At 38.8% G+C, this 26,432-nt stretch overlaps 3 protein-coding genes and 2 long non-coding RNA genes across 7 annotated transcripts in view; 2 read left to right on the plus strand and 3 right to left on the minus strand.

The window, feature by feature from the left end:
- The window catches only part of Cht10 (Chitinase 10), a gene marked incomplete in the record, with an annotated part of 97,640 nt that extends 93,815 nt beyond the window's left edge, over nucleotides 1-3,825 (minus strand). Inside the window, 1 exon segment of the mRNA XM_070998429.1 lies at nucleotides 3,726-3,825.
- LOC139354175 (uncharacterized) lies at nucleotides 2,400-7,733 on the plus strand. Of its 3 annotated transcripts, none has more exons than XR_011605257.1 (3): nucleotides 2,400-2,830; nucleotides 3,679-7,316; nucleotides 7,563-7,733. It is a non-coding gene; the product is annotated as an uncharacterized lncRNA (long non-coding RNA). The 3 variants fall into 3 exon arrangements; XR_011605256.1 differs by lacking the exon at nucleotides 2,400-2,830 and having other exon boundaries at nucleotides 3,795-3,931; nucleotides 6,892-7,316; nucleotides 7,563-7,732; XR_011605258.1 differs by lacking the exon at nucleotides 2,400-2,830 and having other exon boundaries at nucleotides 3,809-3,931; nucleotides 7,196-7,316; nucleotides 7,563-7,732.
- A 2,837-nt stretch (nucleotides 7,734-10,570) lies between these two features.
- Nucleotides 10,571-11,382, minus strand: LOC139354399 (uncharacterized). Its single transcript, XM_070998627.1, has 2 exons — nucleotides 10,864-11,382; nucleotides 10,571-10,705 (listed from the first exon to the last, which is right to left on the minus strand). The coding sequence occupies exons 1-2, from the start codon at nucleotides 11,380-11,382 to the stop codon at nucleotides 10,571-10,573; spliced, it is 654 nt and encodes a 217-aa protein (XP_070854728.1).
- A 1,122-nt stretch (nucleotides 11,383-12,504) lies between these two features.
- LOC139354400 (uncharacterized) lies at nucleotides 12,505-13,488 on the minus strand. Its single transcript, XM_070998628.1, has 2 exons — nucleotides 13,161-13,488; nucleotides 12,505-13,073 (listed from the first exon to the last, which is right to left on the minus strand). The coding sequence occupies exons 1-2, from the start codon at nucleotides 13,486-13,488 to the stop codon at nucleotides 12,505-12,507; spliced, it is 897 nt and encodes a 298-aa protein (XP_070854729.1).
- Nucleotides 13,489-18,953: 5,465 nt separating this feature from the next.
- LOC139354463 (uncharacterized) lies at nucleotides 18,954-20,696 on the plus strand. The gene is made up of 2 exons (XR_011605419.1): nucleotides 18,954-20,326; nucleotides 20,530-20,696. It is a non-coding gene; the product is annotated as an uncharacterized lncRNA (long non-coding RNA).
- The last annotated feature ends 5,736 nt before the right edge of the window (nucleotides 20,697-26,432 follow it).

Below are 26,432 nucleotides of genomic sequence, written 5' to 3' on the forward strand. Positions count from 1 at the left end.
TTGGTGGGAAAGTCATATGAAACAAATTATAGCCTCGGTGTTTTTTGACATGTAATCTTATACTTTTGGGAATAACATTTTTTGTATTTTTAAGAACTTCGAACTAAATTTAATAAAAATCGCACGACTCTTACAAATAGCTGTACCAGAAACGGTCAGAGAAACAATAAAATACCCTTCATTATAGTATAGGACCGTCCGTTTCTAGTCTCTCAGTTTTAAAGTTTTCGGGCTGAAATTTTCCCAAAAGTCTTATTACTTTTGCAGATAGAATATAAGTCGGAACTACGCGGATCGGGCAACTATATCTTATAGCTCCCATAGGAATAATCCGAAAAAAAACTTTAAAAAATTATATATTTGTTGTTTTTATACCCTTGCAGATGGTATTCTGATTTCAGTCAGAAGTTTTCAACGCAGTAAAGGAGACGTTTCCGACCCCATAAATTATATATATTCTTGATCAGCATCACTAGAAAAGTCGATCTAGCCATGTCTGTCTGTCCGTCTGTTTCTACACAAACTAGTCTTTCAGTTTTCAAGCTATCGCGCTGAAACTTTCCCAAAAGTCTTCTTTCTTTTGCAGGTAGTATATAAGTCGGCACCAGCCGGATCGGACAACTATATTTTATAGCTCCTAGAAGAATAATTGGAAAAAAAATTAAAAAATTATATATTTGGTGTTTTTTAGCATATAACCTTCTAAGCTTGTAAATAACATTTTTTAATTAGTTCTGAATTTCGTATTTAATTTTATCAAAATCGAACGACTATATCATATAGCTGCTATTGGAACGATCGGAAAATTGGTGGGAAAGTAATATGAAACAAATTATAGCTTCGGTGTTTTTTAAATAATTATCTTATACTATTGGGAATATCATTTTTTGTATTTTTTGGAATTTTGAATTAAATTTAATAAAAATCGGACGATTCTAACATATAGCTGTCAAAGAAACGGTCAGAGAAATAATGAAATAATAATTTTAAAAAAAATTTTGCTTTGTTGATTTTGATAGTATTTTCTTTTTTTTTGGAGTATAGAATATTTATACTTGTCAGCACTACGAATTTAGTTTTACACAAATATAACTGAGGCTAGCAAGAATCCTCAATAATTTAATATGGTGTTACTAACATTCATTACTTCTTATAACTGCAAGGGTATACAAGCTTCGGCTTTCTTGTTTAACATATAACCACCTACGCTTGGAAATAACATTTTTTAATTAGTTATGAACGACTATATCATATAACTGCCATAGGAACGATCGGAAAATTGGTGGGAAAATAATATGAAACAAATTATAGATTCTGTGTTTTTATACCCGTTACTCGTAGAGTAAAAGGGTATACTAGATTCGTCGGAAAGTATGTAACAGGCAGAAGGAAGCGTTTCCGACCCCATAAAGTATATATATTCTTGATCAGGATCACTAGCCGAGTCGATCTAGCCATGTCCGTCTGTCCGTCTGTCCGTCTGTCTGTCCGGATGAATGCTGAGATCTTCTTACGCAGCGCAAGTTTGTTTCAGTAGACTGCCACGCCCACTCTAACGCCCACAAACCGCCCAAAACTGTAACTCCTACAGTTCTTACGCTAGATATAACATTTTAACTGAAATGTATTGTTCTCATCAATACCTATCGATTGACCTAAAAAAAAGTTTGCCACGCCCACTTAAACGCCCACAAACCGCGAAAACCTGTGACGCCCACAATTTGCATGCTAGATAAAAAATTTTAACTGAAATGTATTGGTGTCGTCAATACCTATCGATTGATCCAAAAATAAATTTTCCACGCCCACTCTAACGCCCTTAACGCTTAAATCTGTCTACCGCCGGTAGGTGGCGCATTTTAATCTCGCTTTGCTGCTTGCATATCTCCATTTCCCTTTGAGTAACGGGTATCTGATAGTCGAGGTACTCGACTATAGCGTTCTTCCTTGTTTGAAATATTATCATATACTATTGGGTATAATATTATTTGTATTTTTAAGAATTTCGAATTAAATTTAATAAAAGTCGGACAACTCTTAGATATAGCTGTCAAAGAAACGGTCAGAGAAATATTGAAATATTTATTATACCCTTGCACTTATTATACCCTTGCTGAGGGTATTATGATTTCAGACGGACAGACAGACATGGCTAGATCGACTCGTCTAGCCATTCTGATCAAGAATATATATACTTTATGGGGTCGGAAACGTCTTCTTTACTGCGTTGCACACTTCTGACTGAAATTATTATACCCTCTGCAAGGGTATAAAAATATATATTTGGTGTTTTTAAACAAACAACCTCCTACGCTTGGAAATAACATTTTTTAATTAGTTCTGATTTTTGAATTTAGTTTTATCAATCACATTTTGTATTTTTAGGAATTTAGAATTAAATTTAATAAAATCGGACGACTCTAACATATAGATGTCAAAGAAAGGGTCAGAGAAATAATGATTTATATTTTATTTTTTAAAAATTTGGTATGTTGATTTTGATTGTATTTTCTTTTATTCTGGGATATAGAATATTTTAACTTGTCATTATTACGAATTTAATTGTACACAATTATCACTGATGCTAGCAACAATCCCTAACAATTTAACATGGTGTTACTAACATTGATTATTTCTTATAACGGCAAGGGAATACAAGCTTCGGCTTTCCGAAGCTAACTTCCTTTCCCGTTTTTTCTGGGTGTTGTAGTCGCCTTCGCACACCTCCCCGCAAAAAACGTTTTAAGCAAATCAAAAATGTTACTCAATAAAGGAGTTCTGTTTGTGAAAGATCGTGCAACTTATTCTCTATCAGCCCTGTCCGCTTGAGGTCTGTTTTCTTGAAACCTTTAAAACTGAGATAATTAAGATTAATTCAGCGCAAGTTTGTTATCCGAGTGTGCCCCTCCCAACGCCCACAAAAAGCACAAACCTGTGGCGCCATTGCTACAATACAAATGTGATCAGAAATGTATTGGTTACATATTATAGATTTTAGAAAAATTGAAATGGAATTTAGTTTTTTTTATCAACTTATCTAAAAGTGGTTCAAATCGGACCATTCAAAAAGCGGCTATGGCCAAATAATGTAATCACCTCTAGTTTGCACCCTGTATCTGGAAAAATATAGCTTAGCTCCTTGCATATGTCTATCTTCCCGATCCCCCTGTTTTTGTCTTGAATTCTGTTCGAGACTTTTACCAAGTATTTAAATCGATACAAAATCCGTCTAAGAATTTGTAACTACCAGTATGAACCGGTTCCTGTATTGGTAAAAAATTCTCTTTGAAACTCCAGACAACATACGACACAGACACGATACGTGACATTGCCAATATCGAAGATATGTAACCTACGGGAGAGCTGAAGTGTACAAAAAGATGTTCGACAAGTTTTGAGATAATAATCTTTGGTGAAGCACTGGCAGAGAACCAAATCGGGTTTTGTCTCTTTGTGGGAGTTCATTGTACTCCAAGAATTCCGTATGGTTTTCTTATCCTCATGCTGTTACGATGTCGCAACTGAACTTTTTTTTAACGAAGGGAAAGACTTTCTGTCCTAAGTTCAAATTCTACAAGCGTATGTACAATGTACATTTCTCATGCGCGTCACGTACGACTACAAAACCTCGAATAATCAGCGGCAATACAATATAATCTCTTTATGTTTTTATTCTAGCGTAACAATAAATGTGTCCAGGCCTTATTTTCCTGGCTCACACTCACTCAGTTGCTCAGCGGTAAATTTAATAACTTGCTATCTTGATTCGCGTTCGACCTCACGCGTCCGCGATCCAACCAAAACTGTTGGCAGCCTAACTGAGGACGCATCTATTTATACTGCCATATGTTCCAATAAGAAAAATTTATAAAAAAAAACAAAGGACACTGAGGATATAATAATATCAGTCAGAAGTTTCCATCTTCTTAGTGTACGTATATTCTTGAGAAGCATCACTAGACGAATAGATCATCCGTCTGTTGTCCGTCTGTCCGTTTCTACGCAAAGTTGTCTTTCAGCTTAAAACCTATCCCAAAAGTCATATTACTATATCCTATAGTTCCCTGAGGAATAATATAAAAACAAGAAAGGAAGCTTATTTCGGCAAGCAGAAAACTAAAAACTAATTACAAAAATATTAAGACAGTGTTCCATTTCAATTTACTACCGTATATGTTCACCGAAAACGAAATATAAAGGTCCATTCACAATAATTTTCCGATCGTTCCTACGTCAGATATATGATAAAGTCATCCGTTTTTTTTAAATGTTATTTGAAATTCTAAAATACTTAAAGAATTATATTCCCAAGAAAAGAAGTTAATACATCAAAAATAAGCCGAAGTAGTATTTGGATACCCTTGTAGAGGTATAATGATTTCAGTCAGAAGTTTGCAACGCAGTGAAGGAGACGTTTCCGACCCCATAGAGTATATATATTCTTGATCAGGATCACTAGAGAAGTCTATCTAACCCGTCTACCCGTCTGTCCCTTTCTACGCAAACTAGTCTCACAGTTTTAAAGATTTCGGGATGGAAAACTTTCCAAAAGCCCTATTTCTATTGCAGGTAGTAATATGTCTGAACAACCCTGATCGGATAAACTATATACCATAGCTCCCATAGGATTAATCAAAAAAAATTTTAAAATATTAAAATGAAATAACACTTTCCTTGTTTTTTGGCATATTAATTTCTACTTTTGGAAATGTAACTCTTTTAATATTTCAGAATTTCGAATTTAAATCAAATCAGATCATATACATAGCTGTCATAGGAACGATCGGGCAAATAATGTCAAAATAATACATAGACCGTTATGTTTCGTTTTTGGTAAACATACACGGTAGTTATTTGAAATGGCACATTATCTTAAAATTTTTGTAATTATTTTATATTTTTTTAATTATAATGCTGATCAAGAATTTATATAATTTATGGGGTCGGAAACGTCTCCCTTACTGGGTTGCAAGCTTCTGACTGCAAGGTTATAATATTGTAGCGCAATGGTGTGAGGGAAAGCCGCGAATATATTCGTTTAAACATTTATGTGTGTTTGTCTAAACATAGGAATGCAATTTCAATTTGAGAATACAATTAATTTGTAATTTAAACTTATTGTATCCCCTTGACGAAAGTGTGTTAAAGCTGTTTAAGATTTGCAAATGAAATGTTTTTTTACAAAAGAATATCGGTGGGTAATTTAAAGAATTTGTATTTAAACGCATCTCATTTGCACCATTAGCTGCAAAAGCATATATTGTATGTTTATGCACACATTAATTTATACATATATATACACACTTGCACGCACATCTTGTTTCCAGTATTCTTATTTACATAGTTTTCCACTAGGATTTTATAAGATTTTGTATATAAACGAATATCATTTCTCTCGTCAGCTGCAAAATCATAAACCCAGTCGTATGTTCGGGAACGCATTCCTAAAAAAATAGTTCTAGGTCGCATTTACTAGGTGCAGTCCATTGCGGGGACGTCTGGGTGTGGTTCAATAAAGTGCATCCAGATGCATGCCCAAACAGAAATTTGGAAACGCATTCCGAAAAAAATTGTTCTAGGTCGATTTTTTTTTAAACACAAAACAGGACTCATAAAAATTTTTAAAGGCAAATGTGCATACTAGCTGTGTTTAAATATGATACATACAGGATTATTATGCTGTAAAAAAATGATTCCCGAACGTTAACGACAGTCGTTTTTTTACGATTGATTTTTTTCAGTAAAGCCGAATGTATGATTTCTGTACACATGTGTAAAATGTAAAAGTAAAAAATTCTTGTTAAATAATATAATTTTAAATATTTATTTTACGCCAAAATAAAGACATATATTTTAAAATTTAAAATAATGTAAGGTTTGCTGAAGTATATCATGATATGTTTGCTGTTCGTAGCCTCGATGCTATATTTTCTCCTACCACTGTAAAAGAAGAAAGCATAATAAACAAACGGTACTTTACGAAAGACGAAAGAACAAAAGGGAACATGTAAGGAAGCGCGTGGTTTTTCTCTTCTCGTGTATTTCTTGTCACGTGGGTTTACAATTTGAAAAAGTGAAGTTCAGTGCTATGAACCTAGTTGGTCCTGCGTGATATTTCGGGTTTTCCCAGGCTAGCTCACACACAGGCCGATCACACACTTACAGAATTTAACGCCGGACTCACACCTACATGAAACCGGCGTTTAACAACACTGTAGCCTGCACCGTAACATACTAGTTCAAATCCAACGCTCAATTAACAAATTGGCTACAGATATTTGGCATGGCCTGGACCATCCTGCTGGACTGGAGGTCTCATGCTCATCCCTTCCGACCCTGCGACTTGCATTGAGCTAACTTGTTCAACTTGCAACCCTTTCGTGCTCTCTTACACATCCATTTTTACGTGGCCGCTTCTCCCATCCAATTTAATCTACTCCATGTTCACCAACATAATTTTAAGTTGATTGTACAAAATTAATATGCATCTTTAAGGTCGATCTGTGTAAACCATTCGCCAACTCCCTTCTCAATGACTTATTAGCTTTATCCTATTCCTACCGTAAGAGCTCTCAACGCGGACACTTCTTTAAACGAATACAGATATCTCTAGAAGATAATGCTGACATAAATGATTTATACAGGTGCACATTAAACGGCGTGTAAATATGAATGTAGATAATATATACAAGTAGATAATATAAGTAAATTACCAAAAACAAGAAAGGAAGTTAACTTCGGCAAACCGAAGCTTCTATACCCATGCAGTTATAAGAAATAATGAATGTTAGTAACACCATGTTAAATTATTAGGGATTGTTGCTAGCTTTAGTGATATTTGTGTAAAATTATATTCGTAATGTTGGCAAGTTAAAATGTTCTTTATTCCAGAATAAAAGAAAATACGATCAAAATCAACAAAGCAAATTTTTTATTAAATAAAAATAATACAAAAAATAAAAGAAAACAAAAAAGATATAATTTTAAAAAATTTTTTTTCGATTGTTCCCATGAGACGTATAAGATATATATGTCCGATCCGGCTGGTTCCGACTTTTATACTACCTGCAAAAGAAACAAGACTTTTTTGAAAGTTTCAGCTTGCGTACAAACAGACGGACAGACGGATGACGGACATGGCTAGATCGAGTCGTCTAGTGATGCTGATCAAGAATATATATACTTTATGGGGTAGGAAACGCTTCCTTCTGCCTATTACATACTTTCCGACGAATCTAGTATACCCTTTTACTCTACGAGTAACGGGTATAAATATGGATTGGCCAACATTCACAACATAAATTCGGTCCTACAAGGTACGTCCCTCTCACTTTAACATTACTTTAAATTGACAAATATTTTGACTCATTCTTACGTGCGCATGTTAAATTAAAAGTATGGCTTGCATTTTAAAAGTATGGAAGTTTAGAGTTCTAAGACTATTTTAAATTTAATACGCAAATTTTTTCATAACTATTTTCATAATTTACTATGTTGGTCACTCATAAGTGAATTAATTTTGACCAAACCTAATAATGTTGAATATGCATAATATCTTGCAGAATCGAAAAAAAGGGATGGATATGCTGTTGTAGACACTTGATAGACGTTCGGCTTGCTTTTCTGCGACAGAAAAACACATTTATAAAGGGAAGATCGCACTGAAGAAAGCAAACCCCGAACGAGGAGCCATACTGCGGGAGAGCGATTCGGATAAAATTTGTATTTTCAAATATTAAAATAAAAAAATATAATGAAGTTGTTCTCATTTCCTTGGAAAGCCTTACAGAATTTACCTTTTTGGTGCATATAAGTGCACTCCTTTTTACAGCTTATAGGCTTATTCTAATTAATTGCGAACAGAATGTGCCTTTTTGGGTGCATACAGGCGCACTCCTGGGTACATCTTATAGGCGTATTCTAAATATTGTCCCGCACCCGTGTAAATAGAATGGGAAGACTCGTAACTTTCGGCAAAGGTTTTTTGTTATCATTTCATAATGAGAGAAGGTGTTCCGGAATGCATTCATTTCCGACTGAGTATGTATACACAAACACAAATGCAAACATAGCCTGCAGTACCCCTTTAGTTCTGCAGTAGGGTTGCGGTGACATCCCTTCAGTTCTGCAGTAGGGACGCTGTGACATGGCTCAAGGCAAAAAACTTTTTTGTTTTTTTTTTGTGCCTAAAACGCTGTGCCGCTGTTGACGTCAGCAGAGAATTCGGCGCAGCGTAGAAGACTGCCTACGAAAACGATCGTGCAACAAAGAGAGGCAGATATTCGGATCTTCACTCTCTTTCTTTGTCTTATAATCTGCCTGCACTCGGCGCTCTCAGAGACAAATTTATGTTCGGCTAGCAACTAATGTTTCGGCGGAAAAATTTTCGTGGCGCAGCGACAAGTAAATGCTTTAATAACCAATATTGTTTTATAAAAGTAAATTATTTGATTATAGTAAGCCTAAGAAAATTGAATTTACTTTTAATGTTATGCTTAAGTGTTATACATTAATATTACAATATAATTTTATAGTTAATTATAGAAATTTAGTCCGTTTAAATTGATTTAAATATTTAAAACATTTTAATACTACAATTTTTAGAAAATTCGTGTTGTATATTTTACTTAAGAATTAAAAATTATACAGTCGGATATTTTTCGCTTTAGAAGGGGTATAGGTGCAGTGGCACGCGTCAACGGCGAAGAGAAAACAAGAGAAATCAAGTAAAGGGGTGAGAGGAAAACTTGGTTCATTCTGTTTGAGTTATTGAAAGGGAAGCAAGACATTTAAATTGCACGCACCAGATTTACTTCTTTCGTTTTTTAAAGTGAAAACAAGGAAGAACGCTATAATCGAGTACATCGACTATCAGATACCCGTTACTCAGCTATATAGAGATATGCAAGTAGCAAAGCGAGATTAAAATGCGCCACCTACCGGCGGTATACAGATTTAAGCGTTATGGGCGTTAGAGTGGGCGTGGCGTTTTTTTTTGGACCAATCGATAGGTATTGACGAGACCAATACATTTTAGTTAAATTTTTTTATCTAGCATGAAAATTGTGGGCGTCACAGGTTTTCGCGGCTTGTGGGCGTTAAAGTGGGCGTGGCAAACTTTTTTTTGGACCAATCGATAGGTATTGATGAGAACAATACATTTCAGTTAAAATTTTTTATCTAGCATGCAAATTGTGGGCGTCACAGGTTTTCGCGGTTTGTGGGCGTTAAAGTGGGCGTGGCAAACTAACTCAATCGATAGGTATTGATGAGAACAATACATTTCAGTTAAAATTTTCTATCTAGCTTCAAAACTGTAGGACCCACAGTTTTGGGCGGTTTGTGGGCGTTAGAGTGGGCGTGGCACTCTACTGAAACAAACTTGCACTGCATAAGAAGGAATCTGCACGCCAAATCTCAATAGCCTAGCTCTCATAGTTTCCGAGATCTCAGCGTTCATCCGGACAGACAGACAGACGGACAGACGGACATGGCTAGATCGACTCTGCTAGTGATCCTGATCAAGAATATATATACTTTATGGGGTCGGAAACGCTTCCTTCTGCCTGTTACATACTTTCCGACGAATCTAGTATACCCTTTTACTCTACGAGTAAGGGGTATAATAATAAAGTCAGGTAAGTGTTTCATTAAGTTAAAGATGTTGTGCGTTGATCTTAGTTTAAAGTATTAAGGTATTCAATGGGTTCCGTAAGCCCAAAGTGGATTATGAAATGTTTTGCGCCAATAAAAATCCTGCAAATGGTGAAACACAGCTCTAAAAGGTAAATATGCTAATAAACAAATAAAACTCATTTTTTTAACATATGCCCATGAATTTTTTCAGGAGCGTTGGCCAAGTATTCGGAGGACCCGGACAAAGGTTTAAGGAAGGCGATGACCAATGTGAAAAGCAAATTAACGTAACATTAAACTAGGCTTACTAACAATAATTGTCCTTTAACAGAAAACATAAATAACACTATTTAATTAAATTGAATTTAAAAGTAAATATAAGTGTATGTATTTTCAATTCAATACTTTTATAAATTTTTATAGGTTTAGAAAACTTATTAAAAATATTCTGAATTTCACAAGTGATTTCACGTGGGACGTGTCAGTGGCAGGTGACAGGCCATACTAAAAATGAGTATAAGGAACAAGTGAAATCCTGAGTGACCTTGAAAAGTTTTCATTTGAATGTAAACTTGTGAAAAAGCGGACATCCCATAGAATTGTCTATATGAAGTGTCACTTGTTCTTCACTCGTGCAAAATGACATGTCTCGCTGTATTCACAAGGTGATTGTTGAGAGCGAAAACTGAATTGGTTTTACAGCAGCCCACACTACCAAATTGAAGGCACAGACGGATAGCGGTTAACTACGTTTTTGAAATAACCATTCTAGGGATGGTTCTTAAAATGATAAATGAGGTCGATATATATCAATATATATATCTTATATCGGTACCTCGAGAATTATCGAGTGCTTATACATAACATAAGAAATTACAAATTAAATTTAAATTATGGCGGCAACATTCCCCCTCCTGTAATTGATCCTAGGGGTTCAGTTACCATCTTCTAAGCCGACACCTAAGACCGCAATCTTGGTGGCTGGTCGATCGAGGACTCCATGCTGCGTTTTAATAGTGGCTCGACGAACTTGTCCGTCCTTGGCGGGGATAGTGTTGGTCACGCGGCCCTTAAGCCACAAGTTTCTAGGCAAGTTTTCGTCGACGATAATGACTACGCTTCCGACTGATATGGGGGGACATCTTTCGAACCATTTTGTCCGCCTAGTAAGTACCGGTGTGAACTCCTCACCCAGCGTTGCCAAAATCGATCTCCAAAAAGATTTACCTCGTTCCAATGACGTCTTAAATTCATCTTCTCTTCCTTGATTGGTTTGTACCCATTTGATGAGCCCATTAGCAGGTGGTTTGGAGTCAGCACGGAGTCGTCCTCGGAGTTCAGGCTGACGAAAGTTAACGGACGTGAGTTTATGATGGACTGTGCTTCCATTAGAGCACACCTCAGGCTTTCGTCGTTGAATGAGTAATTCGGGCAGATGCTTTTTAGGACTGTTTTGGTTGTGCGGACTAATCTTTCCCAAGCACCGCCCATGTGAGGGGCTCCTCGAGGGTTAAATTGCCATTTAATGCCTTCGAACTTGATTGCAATTTTATCGAAGTCGATCTTGATCAGCTCCTCTCGTAATGCTTTCTCCGTGGCCTTGAAATTAGTGCCATTATCGGAATAAATTTCTCTTGGTGTCCCACGAAGTGCCATGAAATTCGTGAAACACATCACACTTCGAGGCTGTGAGCGATCTCGAAGTGGACTGCACGCAGGGTTAAGCAGGTAAACAGCGCAACCCATCTCTTCTCTTTGCGTCTTCCAACGTTGACTAGGATAGGCCCAAAATAATCAATGCCGGTGCATCGTTTTACAAAACTGGTCAACCTAGCTTTTGGAACCGGGGCCATTTGTGGAGGCTGTGGCATTGCGCAACGAATTTTACATAACTGGCAATCTTTTCTTACGGATTTGTGCAGTACTCTTAGGCGCAGAATATAAAATTTGGATTTTATATCATTTATCACGGTTTCGTGCGCGAGGTGATGATATTTTTCGTGATAGAACCGGACTAATAAAAATGTTACTCGGCTCTCTGGTGGCAATATTATAGCGTCCATAGTATATCCGACTCCGTTCACTCGTCCTTTAGTGCGAAGGATTCCGTTATCGTCCAGATATGCGTTTAATCCAGTCAATCTACTTTTTGCGCTTATTGGTTTTTTACTCATCAATGAATGGATTTAATCCGAGAACTCGAGCCGCTTCTTTGTACAGTAGGGTCTGCGCTTCTTTGACGTGAAATTCGGTCACTGCTGACGGCATGTCAGTTTTTTGGCATTTAGCTTGAAGTCGCTGAAGTGGTCGGCAGCGGCCTATCTAGTGAGCATAGGGAAGTGTTCTGCCTATCCTCTGCTCGCTCACGTATAACGTACATGTTCGTGTGACTTCGGCATGGGTCTTCGGGTCATTTTTGTCTCAACTTCGGCGCGCTTTTTTGTTGCTGCGGCAGAGGATCTCAGTGCAAAGCAGAGAAACGTCTCGCTTCAGCACGCCGCGCGCAAACTTCGTGTTTGTTACACTCACAATAATGCAAGGCAAACTTGTGATGGTATGTGTGTGCCGACCACTGATATAGAGACATGTTTGCGACGGCTCTGTTAGGCGCCGCCAATCGGAAAAATATTCCACGTCGAGCAAGACTTTATTCGCACTACGAGTTGTGAAGACGTGTCTGCGTAGTTCGGTCGTATCGATCTCCGTTGCTCGTGATGGAACTGTTGGCCACTTACTGGGTTCGCTTTTCAAAAACTCTGGTCCGTAAAGCCATGTGTCCACACACGGGTTTTTGATGACCTTCGTTGCCCCGTCTGCGACGTTGAGTTTTGATGGGATCCATCGCCATTGATCCACCCGAGTGGTCTCCTAGACTTCGCCGATTCTGTGCATCACGAATTGTTGAAAGTTGCGAGGATTCATCACCAGCCATTGTAGAACGGTTCGTGAATCCGACCAGAACGTAAGATCGTCGACTCGTAGGTTACGTACGTTGATAATTTTGTTTGGTAAGCGTGAGCCCATCACGGCGGCTTGAAGCTCCATGCGCGGAATAGATAGTGGCTTTAGTGGCGCCACTTTGCTTTTCGCGGCTACTAGCATAACGTCCACCTCGTCTTTTTGTGACACTCGCAGGTAGCAAGCAGCGGAATAAGCATGCTCGCTAGCGTCCACGAACGTGTGCAGGCCGATTCGGGTTCCAACAGACATCCTTGGGGAGTAGCATCTCGGAATATTAAATGTTGCCACTTGAGGCAGCAACAGCTTCCATTGATTCCAGTCTTCCAACAGTAATTCTGGCAGCTCTTGGTCCCAGCTGATGTTTGCTCGCCAGATTTTCTGCAGAAGGATTTTTAACCCGATCGTATGACACGACAGTAGGCCCAAGGGGTCGAAAATCGACATGAGAACCTGAAGGACTTCTCTTTTCGTTGGGACTGCAGGATCGGTAAGGACGTGTCACTTATGTGTTGAGAATCTGCAAACAAACTTAAATACGTCTTTATGTGGGTCCCAATACATACCCAAAGCCTTTTCTGTAGCCCCGAACTGCACTGGCTCCTGTTTTTTGGCGTCTCCATCGTTCTTAAGATACGAGGGAACTGTACTGGAATTTGACGCCCAGTTTCGAATTTGGAATCCGCCTCTGGAATGGACCTCTCTTACTTGGCTGGATATTTCGATGGCTTTCTGTTCATCACTCATACTGTCGATGAAGTCGTCGACATAGTGCGCACGCTGAATCGCATCCAAGGCTAAGGGGAATTGATGCTGGTGGACTTCTGCATTTTTGTCGCGAACGTAGAGGGCTATGAATGGTGCCCAATTGATACCAAAGGTCATGGCACGCATGACGTAAGTGTTTATCTTATCAAAGAAAGCGCTGAGAATGCATGTCTTCGTGGCGAATGTTGATCCTGTGAAACATTTCGGCGATGTCGCCGCTTTCGGCGACTTTTCTGGCTCTGAAGGCTAGGAGAACTTCGATAAGTGGGTCCGATAAGCAGTCCGGTCCGCTCAACAGAAAGTCGTTGAGGCATACTCCGTTTGTTTTTGCTGCCGCATTCCAAACCAGCCTTATCTTTCCAGGCTTATTCGGATTTAGGGCTGTAAATATGGGTAAGTACCAAGGGCGAGTTTCTTCTTTCTTTGCCTCCTCGTCAGATAGTTGCTTGGCGTATCCTTTGGCAAGAAGATTTTTGATTTGGTCGTCGATTTTTATAAACAGATCCGGTTCGCTCAGAATTCTGGTTCTCATGCATTGTAGGCGCTTTAGAGCTGTAGTACGACTCTCGGGAAGTTTTTGAAGATCATTTCGCCAAAGAAGACCAATTTCGTATTTGCCACATTTGTTTTGGCAAGTCTGCTCTAGAATTTCGACTGCTCGTTTGTCCTCTCTTGAAAGCAGTTTTTTTGGCGAAATTGACTCGAGGTTGAATTGTTCTTTGACTTCATCGTGAAGCTCTCGCCAGTTGCAATCGCAGTGGTGCATAGATACGTGACGGTTTGAGTTTGCTGATCCCTGGATAGTCCACCCTAACATGCTTTTTGACGCTATTGGGACGTTCCATTTGCCCTCGCGGATCCTGCGAGGAACGGCTATTTTCCAATTGTTTGTTCCAATTAATAACATTGGCTGCGTGGAGTAGGTCTCCAATGGCAAGTCCTTTAGATAGCTGTACTTACTGCGCAGCTCATCCATATCGACGGTTTGCTTTGGGAGTGCAACATGTTTGACAGTCTGAACGTTGTTGAGCCAGTAACGTTTTTCTGAGCTAACGCCTGAGATTTGGATTGATGCTCGCACGGAAGTATTTTCAAACCGAGTTGTTTCTCCAGTCCATTGTAAACAAATCGGTAAAGGTGTACCTTTTATACCGAGCTTTTCAAAAATTGATGCGACTATTAGGGTTACAAATGATCCTTCATCCAGGAAGGAGAAAACTTCGATTTTTTTGTCATTATAGTGTAGGGTTACGGGTACGATTCGGAAGAACTGGTTTCCTTCTACATCGCCTTGGTGCTTACATGTCTTTGATATCCCGTTTCGTTGGCTAAATTGGTAACAATTTCCGAGTGGAGTAGAGGGTGATGCTTTCTTGTACAGCCGTTTACTCCGCAATCCTTTGGTCGACAATTGTTTCGATGAAGTTTCAAGCATCGAAAGCAGGCCTTTCCTGCTTTAGCGACTTTCCATCCCTGTTCTACGGCGCTGGATTTAAATTGTTCGCATTGTGTTACCCAATGATTTGTGGATTCGCATGAAATGCATTTTGGATTAGTCTGTTGCTGTGTTGTAAATACCTGGCTCGAACTGGCTGCGCATCTATCATGGGTATTCACAGAACTTGTCCTGTGAGAAAACGGTGTCACGACAGTCGATGCCGCCTGCGCTATTTTGTAGAGCCAGTCGCTGAAAGCTTTAATGGGAGGGACCGATTCGTCGCGGGTGTGCATCGCCCAGTTTAGTTTGTGGTTACTTGGAAGTTTGTCTACAAGCTCCTTGACTAACATTGGGATGTTTAAGTGCGCTGTTAAGCTGCATGCTTCGATCGTTGCGGAAATGTTGCGTACAGCGAGCGCGTACTCTATTATGGATTCCAATTTTTCTTTGGGTGGCGCAAGCTTCCTCACCTTGTCGATCATCCTCTCCAGGATGTGCTCGGGTCTGCCAAAGAACATTTTTAGCGTGCTCATTACTTCCGGAACTAGGCTAGGAAGTGGAAGCTTATCCTTCACCATTTCTAGTGCCCTACCTTTTAGGCACTTTTGTAGACGGAGCATGTTTTCAACATTGGAAAACCCTGCTGCGGAAGTACTGTGCTCGAATGTACTGATAAACGTTGGCCATTCTTCAGAATCCCCGCTGAACGAAGGAAGCTCCTTGGGTATAGCTTGTCTTGCGGCGATTTGGGAACTGGACGGTGATGCGGGCGTCGCCTGAAACAGCTCGTCTGTCGACACGTTTAGCGTATTCATTTGCAGTAAAATTTTATACTTCTCCTTGATAAATCTCTGCTCGGAAACTCTTTTTTCTTCCAGCATATCGAGCATTAGCTTGTTTTTGTTCGCGGTAGAATTATCATAGGGAATAATGTGTCCGTCGCTGGTTTTGTCCATATCGATGAGGTCGTCCACTAGCTGCTCGACCTTATTTTGGCTTGGTAATATGTTGGAGTTGTCGAACTGATTTGGAGGCGGTGATCGTAATATCCTTCCAGGTGGGTTTTTGGAGCTACCTCCAGCAAGGCACGGATCGCAATTCCAATCGTTGTTCTCGACGTCGTCGTCGACGCCTGCGCAGCGAAAGTTGTACCAACTGTCACAATTGTCGGCCAGCTTTCTTCAGTTCCTTTCGCTTTTTTCTTGCATATTCTACACACTTCTTTGCTCATCTCTGTTCGCTTTTAAGGCTATGTAAGCTTGGCGTGTGGCAGAATTGTAGTTGTGTGCGTAATTTCTGGGGTTTTGTTGGTTCCGTTTACAAATTACGTTTTTCTCACCTAACGTTCAAGAAAGGGATGCGATCGCTATTTCACAATATTATGGCTAATTGAAAATTCGTCGCTTAGTAACTGTAAAGTTAGAACGGCAACCACGCGTGTACAAAGTTTTTAAGAATGTTGAGAGCGAAAACTGAATTGGTTTTACAGCAGCCCACACTACCAAATTGAAGGCACAGACGGATAGCGGTTAGCTACGTTTTTGAAATAAACTATATTTAAATTTTAGCTTCCGAATCAATGTGTATTACATTTGGCGTTGCGGAGCACGCTTAAAAACTTTGTCTTTTTCATTCTTCTCTTTCGCTTCTGGCGGTTCTAGGGATGGTTCTTAAAATGATAAATGAGGTCGATATTTCTTATATCGGTACCTCGAGAATTATCAAGTGCTTATACATAACATAAGAAATTACAAACTAAATTTAATTTATGGCGGCAACAGTGATTCATAAGTGAAATTTTTTTTTTGGATCTGAAGCCCCTTTAGGGGACTCAATAATTGCAAAAAGTTCATCACTGAGCGCTCAATTTGTATGAAAATTAGTGCTAAATTTAACATAGGCATGTCATAGGGATCATCAGTGCTTAAAAACTAGCATACATTGAGTAGTATGTTCAGTATGTATGTGTATACCTACCTTTTTACTTTTTGTAAATTTTTTTTTTTCATATTGTAAATTTTGTTTTTTTGTTTGGGACTTTTCTTTTTTAAATAGCAAAACAATTAAATTAGTTTTCGGGATATTTTTTCTTAGTGTCTTTCAATAGTAATGAAAACGGGTCAAGCTGAAGCTTTGTAGCCTGTCGTCGCCACAAAAACTCACAAAAATGCTCGTCCAACCTGGCTTTGTGAACGACCCACGAAACAGATTACGCCGCATTGACCGCCAGGAAGACTCAATATTTTGGGTATCAGCACCGGTTACCGAATCCACAAATTGTTCCGAGTGGTTAACGGTCTTGGAAATATATCCCTCGGCTTCTAAACCAATATAAGGGGTATCTGCAATCTTTATGTATTTCGGTCCCTGGTTTATCTTTTTTTTTTATTAAGGATAACAGGATGTCCTTGTCCCTTTTATTGTCGGGACAGATTACTAATCAATAATTTTCGGGACACCTTCGCTCTATAAGTCCCAAAATCCACAAACCTTCGACAACGCGACCTCTTTCGAACTTCCGTCTGCCAATTTATATATATTTATATTTCTACAACTTTGCTTACACCTTCAATAGGGCCCTGATCCTCAAAATCTGTATCCAAAACTGGCACACAAACTTCCCGGAAAAAAGAAAATCTGTCTGCCACAGTTCCTAAGAAAACAGTTTGATCTTCTTTTACGCTACATTCCCGTATAGGTTGGCCAAACGTAAAATAATTTGCAAAGCAATACGTTATAATGATGCATGATGCTGGAGATATATGACACTTTTCCAGCCACGTGTTGTCCGCAACACTTTTGGAATGGTTATGCTTTTCCCTTTTTACGCATCTGAATTCACCACATATTGATTTATGATCTAGAAAATTCGTGCTCTGCTTATGTTTATTGCAACAGCGGTCTTTGGGTATTAACCCGACATCCCGCAGCCATTACAAAGTGCTCTTCCGGGTGATCAGTTTAAACTTTGAATGCATAGTTATTGTATATTTCGCTAATAGGAAAACGGAACACAGACACGATATATCGTAAGAAAAGTCAAAAAAAGTCCGTCACCTAAAATGCTGTTGTCGATTAATCGAAACTATCTGACGCCATTTTTATGGCGGGATATTGCAATATTTTTAAATGTTCACCTCCTACTTAAAATATTTGTTTTACGTTTTTTTCGAAGACCATGAAGTTTTCGGCTTTATATATAATATACAAAGAATGAAATCTTGTTCTCACTCAATCACAAAGTTGATTAAAATGTGGAAAAAATGTATTAAAAAATTAAACATATTTTGGTTAAGTCATAGACAATGCGTTAGACCCTGTGTACCAGCCATACATTTTTTCAAAAAGATCGATTTCTCCTCCCCAAGTTTGTCAACTTTCGTAGCTTGGTCGATATGAATACAAAATTGGCAAAAATAATGGCCAAACTTCAAATGTTTTTAGAAAAAGTAAAGTGATTATGAAATAAAAATAATTAATCTATTTTGATTAACTGTTTGTTTCTTATTTTTACTGCTGGAGATTGTGATATTATCCCTTTCTCCTATTTTCGTTACTGTATACGGACCAGTATATTTAAAGTCTAACTTATGCTCAGATTAGTATTTTAGTAAAATTTTATCTCCTAAGAATAAATCTATATTTCTTACTTTTTTATCATATATTTCCTTATGTTTATCTTATGCTCTTTAATCATTATTCTAGCTCTTTTATATGCTACTTCCATCTTCTATATTATAAATTGTTCTATGTTATCTATACTATTAAAATGCTTTGGCAAATTGTTAGTTTTTCCAAAGACAAACTCAAAGGACAATTTTTATGTGCCATAGGGGGTGTCGTTGAAACAATGTACGAAATATTGAAGCCACACGTCCCAATAAGTTTTTTCAACCAATATGCGTATGTAATCATTGAGAGTTCTATGACTTCTTTCTACTGTTCCAACTATTTGGTGGTTGTTTGTGCCTAACCGAAGTAGACACTTCCGGGTCACACCGCGGGACAAGGGGGTACTGAGCACTCGCTGGCACGGGGACGCTTTGCTGGCAGGACGAATCGCGTCGCGGCAATGGTAACGACGGTTACTGCGATGCCGGACCACAGGCGATGCGGAACTGCGCTGAGGTTGAGCTAACTTGGGTAAGCTGCTAGTGGAGATAGTGTATTACGAGCCCTATTCCCAGAGGTAGGAAGTAGAGCCGCCGAGTTATGAGATGAGTTGATAACTGTTTTATTCTTCATTTGGCACATGTTTATATACTACTTGGAACACGGAAGTTTAGTGTAATGATTAGTGAAGTAAGCTATATTCTAAAGTAGATCAGGGAATTATGATTATGGTAGCAGTTTGCGTAGTTGGCTTTGCGTAGTTTGGCTGACACTGAAAAATGTGCTGACTGCATTGGCGGGTCAGTGTGCCGTTGAGTTGGTGAGACGGTGAGTTAGTGAGGCATATAATATGCTGATAAGCAATTCTCATATGCAGTGGGTGCTACTGAGCGCCTGGTATTGTTCCCAACTTGGCTACTGCTTGATTTGTTGGGTGTGGTCATGTTGAGCACCTTTGGGTACGAACAATGGTGGTGTGCCGTAGAGGTTACAATTCAAGCCTTTTGAAAAACTGACATAATTCGGGAAAAGGTCGCTGACATCATATCTTGCAAAAATTTTTATTTATACGTTTGAAAAAACATATTTTGTTATGTACATGCCATGTCACTACTTTTCGCATTTCATCATTGTTAATGGCATTATATACCTTCGGATTTTAAGCATTTTTCTATAGTTTGCCTAGGCCTACGCAGGATTTTTATCTTCTTTAATATATTGTAGTGACTTTATTTATATTGCTGGTAGTACTTTGTAGTTCTTTGATTGTTATTCTTGACAACGCATCTGCTATATAATTATCCTTACCCTCTAGATCAGCCCAGTCGTAAGTTGCGGAACGTGTTTTAAAAAAACATAGTTCTGGGTCGTACCTTTTTTACGCAAAACAGCACGCATGCAAATTTTCCAAGGCAAATGTGCGTGCTGGGTGCATTCTATTGCGGTGCCTTCTAGAAGTGTTTCAGAATAATGCATCCAGAAGCATGCCCAAACACCCGTTTCGGGAACGTATTCCGAATGAAATAGTTCTGGGTCGTATCTTTTTTACGCAAAACAGCACGCATGCAAATTTACCCAGCAAAATGTGCGTGCTGGGGGCAGTCTTTTGGGTGCCATCTGGGTGTATTTCAATATAGTGCATCCAGGTGCATTTTAGTGGGAATGTAAAAAAACCAAACTCAAACCCGAAGGTTGCCGATGCGCATTTTTTTTACAATCGTCTTTTTTCGGAACTGTTCTCTTGACAAACAAATAATAAAGACAAAAGGGAACATGCAAGGAAGCGAGCGGTTTTTCTTGTCTCTTGCATTTCTCGTCAGTTGCATTTTTAGTTCTGAAAAGTGAAGTTCGTGCCACGTGTTTTGAAAAAGTTTGTTGCTTTCTGCCACCAATTTTACATCAATATTTTCACAGGTAAGTAAAGTGTAGATAATTTAGTTCAATATGAACACAATAAAATAACACAGTACATGTACACTGAACATTCAAACTAAAAACATATTAATCAAATAAAATAATAACTATTTGTATGTAAATTGTACATACAATATAAACATATTGTATATTTGTAATGTATATACACATATTTCATATTCAATTTGCTTTATATTTTTCAGAATCGCAAAAAATGAATGGGCACACCAAGGACTGAACTGCGTAAATGACAAAAGTACATAAACAAGAAGGAAGCACCAAAGCACCGTACAGAAGGGGAGTTACTCCGATTAAAAATTAGTTGCGTTTTTGAATATTGAAATGAAAATAAATATGAAATTGAAATCCAGTTTTATGTATTCCTGGGGAAAACTTCCAGATATTTCGTTTTTGAATGCTTCTAGGTGCATTCCTGGGTACATGTTACAGGTGCATTAAAAAAGAGTACACCCAGAAGGAGTTTAGTATGTTGCTTCCAGGTGAATTAAAAAATAATACACCCAGAATGTGTTTAGTATGTTGCTTCCAGGTGCATTAAAAAAGAGTACACCCAGAATGTGTTTAGTTTGTTACTTCCAGGTGCATTCCAGATATATGCTTCCAGAAGCATGCAACGGGTGCATTCTTTTTTGTCCCGCATCCGTGTAAAAACAATGGACAGACTCATCACTTCCGGAACACCTTTTTGATGCCATTTCATAATGAAAGAACGCGTGCTGGAATGCTGTCATTTACGACTGGGTGGGAGTGGTCGGCACACACATACCATCACAAGTTTGCCTTGCATTAGTGTGAGTGTAACAAACACAAAGTTTGCGTGAGCGAGCAGAGGATGCTCACTAGATAAGCCGCTGCCGACCCGTGCTCTAGATACTCTACCTTAAAGTTATACTCCTCTAATTCAAGTCTCATACGTGTGAGTTTGTAACTGGGACTTACCAGTGAACACAATTACGTATGTGCTCTGTGATCTGTTTTGACAGTGAAGTGTGAATCATAAACTTATGGTATGAATTGTGTTATTGCCCAATGAATTGCTGGAAATTCTTGTTCTGTTGTACTTTTGTTTCACCCTTTGTAAATGGTCTTGATGCGTATGCCACTGGGAGTTGGAGTCCATTTTTGTTTTAATTTACTTGCTGCATCTGTAGTTATGCAAAAGTCTTTTCTGGGTGTTGTAACAGATTTCGGTTCAGTTTGGCATCTTTCTTACATAATCTTGTTATGTGACGAGAATAGTCGGCAAAATTTTTTATGAAACGTCTATTGCAGAATCCAACAAATCGTCTATCGCTGTCCGCATAATGTGGGACTGGGTAAATTTAAAATACGTAGTATTTTTTGTCGTCGTTCAAAAAATGAACATTTTTCAGGATGTAAGTTTAGGTTATATTTCCTACATTCCTACTTTCCAAAACATCAGTTAAGTTTCTAAGAATATGTTTTTTCGGAACAACAGAAGAAGAATAGAGAAAGCTATAGTCATCATTCTCTGAAAGCAATTTTGCGTTACTTTTAAGCCAAATGGTATACGCGTGAAGCGATATAAACCATTGCTTGTTGAAAAAGATGTTATATCTCGTAAGCTTATTTCAAGTTCAATTTGATGAAAACCTGACATTAAGTCAGGGCCATAAAAATGTTTTGCTCTACCCAGACAATCTAAAATATCATCAATTTTAGGGAGTGAAAATCGATCAGACAACAGTTTTTTATTAATCTGACGATAGTCAATTACTAATCGCCACTTTTTTTTTGTCGGAACTTGGAAGTGACTTCTTTGGTACTAACAAGAGTGGGCTGTTATAAGCAGATACTGATGGCTCAACTATTTCGTAATTAATTAGTTTTGTGTACTTGTGCTTGAATTCCATATTTTTGTCTATGAGGACCTCTATAGTATAAATATATACTGGTTCATCATCCTTCAATCTCAATTTATACTTTTAGAAATTATTTGTGGCTTTCGATTCGGTGTCTAGTCCGAATACATAGCTATTTTGAGGGCAAATTGTTGTTAGTTTTGTATAAAGTTGTGGAGAAAAGTTTTTTAAATGTTGAGTTAAAACAGACTTATCTCTGTTACCCAAATCTTTTTTTACTACATCGTACTTCGAAAGGAGTTCATATTTCAAATTATTTATACTAACTACTTAATCGGTATTTGTTGTATTAAGCAGTCTTATGAAGGTATTTTAGTATTTCGCTATGGTATTTGCAACATAAATTCCATGCTGAATTTCTTGGTTTGGAATCAATACATTATCTTCCACTGAGGCAAGTTCGATTTTTCGGACCACTTTGGATCTTGCTGGCAGAATTATGGGGTTGTTGCCAGAACTGAATGTTATTGAAACATAAATCAGGTGTATTAAATTACTTGGTCTAATTACAAGGTAGTCTTCTGATGGTTTGTACTCTAGTTGACAGTTATATTTTTTAGTGAAATCGATTCCTAGTACTCCAGGAATTGAGTACTTTCAATTTACAATAAGGAAATCATATGGAATTATATATTTAGTGGTTTGTATATAAATGTAAGATAGTCCTAATGAGTTGGAAACATATTGGCTTATTCGTTGTATATGATTATTTTGGATGTATTGAAAAACGTCGGAATCTTTTTAAAATGGTTATTTCTGCACCTGTGTCTATTAAAAAGACAAGTTATTTTCCTGATGATGATGATATATATACTACCTGCAAAAGAAAAAAGACTTTTGGGAAAGTTTCAGCCCGATTGCTTTAAAACTGAGAGACTAGTTGAAGTAGAAACGGACCGACACACGGACAGACGCACAGACGGACATGGCTAGATCGACTCGTCTTGTCATGCTGATCAAGAATATATATACTTTATGGGGTCGGAAACGTCTCCTTCACTGCGTTGCAAACTTCTGACTGAAATCATTATACCCTTTGCAAGGGTATAAAAATCCCAAGCATCAGAAATATTGTGCAAGTATATGCCAAGCATACAGTGAGAAACAACTAATTTCCAGTGTTCTGCCCGTTAAGGCCCCCAAAAATGTCTCAGTATGCTTTCATTATGTATCCGCTGCCGCATTAAAATTTGCACCTATTTTTCTCTCCAAGTACAGTCCACACAAAATCGAAAACGTCCATCACAAGACATACCCGCAGGCAATAATGAATAAATATATAAAACCGAACTTGTTAAATTCAAAATACATCACTAATTAAAGTTTTCCGTCGGCCATCCTATTAAATATAATCCAATAAAAATCCACCAACCGACGTGAAAAACTTATTTGGTCAGTGTGCTATTTTCTTCGTACAACAACCGCATTCAAACTCCATATTCCCGTGCATTCCAGCCTACATTTGTCCGCTTTGGCTTGTCCCTTTAAGCCTAGTACTCACATCTACAAACTAACCACAGGAGTGAGCGAAAGGCAAATACGCAGCTAATGCTTTTCTTCGGGTCTGTTTTTCAGCGCGGTAATCAGATGAGCTAAGGAAATACAAGAAAAAATACCAGATTAAGTGAGTGAATTTCGATGAACGCAGTTAGCCGCGGCACAAAGAATAAGAAATTTAATCTTTGGCAGTGTTGGTTTAAAAACAGTGTGAAAACTAAAAATTAAAATTGAATGGAAAGCCCCAAAAAATGACTGCAGAAGGTCTGTGCAGTTGGGAAAGGACGCATATTCCAAGCTGTTGCATATTATTTTGGGGCTTCACCGTCAGAAAGCGATACCACAACAGGGAAAATTTGCAGAGTAGGTGATCATCCTGCGGGGCGTGTCCGCAAATAAAGTAAGTTCTGGCCAAATGAATTTGGTTACGTTGTACTCATAGAATTTTCTATTTAGCAGAACCACCAGAACGATCTCCGACGAGCTCTCCATTGGGGAACCACAGGACTCCATCTCCACCAGCTATTTGGTAGCTAAAGCGTTCTTTCTTCCTCCTCTCTATAGAAGCAAGCGGGCCTCCGGCTTCTATAGAGAGGAGGAAGAAAGAGCGCCCTCTAAGGGACAGCTGGAGAACCAATGCTGGATGCTGGGCGACTTCTTGCAGCATCATTCGAAACAACCTCGTTCCCAATTCGGCTCCCACTTCCTCAATAGTGCTGAGCTAGAGATGGCGCGAGATATGACGCTGAGTGTAAGTAAAATCATTCGGTGAACATTCCATTTACTTTTATTTTAATTTCGTTGTGCACTAGTAGACTCTTCTCTTTTAAATTGATTCAATTAATTTGTTTTCCGTTCGAAACTTTAGTCACCCTACAAAGAATAAGATTATTCGACTGGTGGAACTCTTAGCCGATCTTGGTACTAGGTTATACGCAGTTTTCCGAAATTCCGGGCTTAAATAAGAATTAAAGACTATCCACCATCTACAAAATTATTTGGTAATTGCTAATTTTTCCGCCGCAGATTATTATTCCAGAGCAAACCAGTACCAGTACTCCACCAGTGACAATAATACTAATTAAATACTATCCACCAATCCAATTGGTATTTTCCCCCCTCAAATTATTACAAAAGCCTAGTAGTCACATTGACGAAAACCGCGAGCTAACCATAGAACCAGAGTGAAATCGCGCTAAGACTTTTCGTCGGGTGTGTTTTTCAGCGCGGTTTTCAGATAAGCTAAGGAAATACCAGAAAAATACCAGATTTAGCGAGCGAATTTCGATGAACGCCGTTAGCTGCGGCGCAAAGATTAAGAAATTTGATCTTTGGCGGTGTTCTTGAAAAAGCGGTGTGGATACAAAAAATTAAAAATGGAAGGAAAACTCCAAAAGACCCTGCAGGACGTCAGTTCAGATAAAAAGAACGCCGAAAACAAGCTCTTGCCCATTATTAAGGGACGTTACCGACAGGGCAAATCCGCAGAATAGATGAAGTGCTGGAGGAGATCTACTAGAGAAACCCAGTGGGAAGAACATGCCGAGTGGGACTTCGCTCCCTACATGGACATCCTGCCGGACGTGTCCTCGAAAATACAGTAAGTTCTGGCCAGAAGAAATTTGTTCCTGAATCCAAAGAGCTCTGTCAGTTTACCATTCGTTCTCCGAACAGGCCTAGCTTGCAAATAAACACGACTGCCTTTGTTCTTCCGCCGTTAACTGGAAACCTCCCATCTTGTCCGATTCAGCGCGCAAATAGATATTCTGATCTGGGTCGTTACTCCTAAGGGGTACCCGGCCGAACATCTCTGGATCTCTCCTCGGTTAAGAAACCATTTTCGGATGGATCATAAAAGGACCAGTGCCTGCTCCAAGGCAAAATCAGATTTTCCTTGCTGAAGCCGGAAAGTACGACCACCAAACTGCATGGGAAAGGTATGTATGAAGTCTATCGACAGATCTGGGGAGATCCGACGCATCATGTTCTATTCAAAACTGTGAGTTACAGACGGTAACTTTTAGATTCGACTGACGTGCAGCTCAGCCATCTTAGAACGAGCAACGTCATTCGCAATCACATCTACGTAGGCGACGTCCTTCGGGAGCTGACTCCGCAGAGGACACTCGCCTCATTTTTTCCGAGCTACAAAGTTCTCTTGATTCCGCGGGCTTTCCATTAAGAAAACGAACCTCCAATCAGCGATCATCTTCTGACCACAGACTTCCTCGAGATGGACACGGAAAGCACAGCCAAAACTATCGGAGTACGTTAGAAAGCGACGAATATTTTCTCGTCCCACTAGATTTCGTAACGGAGATCTCCTCCACGAAACGCCAGGTCTTTTCCCAAATAGCCAAGCTGTTCATTTGTTGTGTGTGCCAAAATCTTTATGCAAGATATTTGGGTTCAAAATATCGGTTGGGTCGATGAACTTCCAACTCAACTGTGCCAAAGATGGAACATCTTTCTTCAGAGCTATTCGGTCCTAGATCAGGTCCGAATTCCAAGGTGGGTTTCCTTCCATCCAGAGTTCCGCGTAGAGCATCCCGGATTCTGTGACGCCTGGCAAAGCATTCGGAGCTGCGATCTATGCACTCAACAGATGGGGCATGCGACGATGGTGCACTTTCTCATGGCCAAGACGCGTGTGTCGCCAGTCAAAACGCTGGAGCTGTGTGAAGCTCTACTGTTGTCCGAGACGG

Source organism: Drosophila suzukii (assembly GCF_043229965.1).
Source record: "Drosophila suzukii chromosome 2 unlocalized genomic scaffold, CBGP_Dsuzu_IsoJpt1.0 scf_2c, whole genome shotgun sequence".
Lineage (NCBI taxonomy): Eukaryota > Metazoa > Arthropoda > Insecta > Diptera > Drosophilidae > Drosophila > Drosophila suzukii.

Bases quoted from the DNA above. Each gene is read 5' to 3' on its own strand.
- LOC139354399 (XM_070998627.1), bottom strand. From the start codon at position 11,382: ATGGGTTGCGCTGTTTACCTGCTTAACCCTGCGTGCAGTCCACTTCGA. The intron at 10,706-10,863 runs GTAAATCTTTTT...TTGTGGCTTAAG, and splicing joins TAAGACGTCATTGGAACGAG to GGCCGCGTGACCAACACTAT.
- LOC139354400 (XM_070998628.1), bottom strand. From the start codon at position 13,488: ATGCGTGCCATGACCTTTGGTATCAATTGGGCACCATTCATAGCCCTC. The intron at 13,074-13,160 runs GTATGTATTGGG...CCGATCCTGCAG, and splicing joins GGCTACAGAAAAGGCTTTGG to TCCCAACGAAAAGAGAAGTC.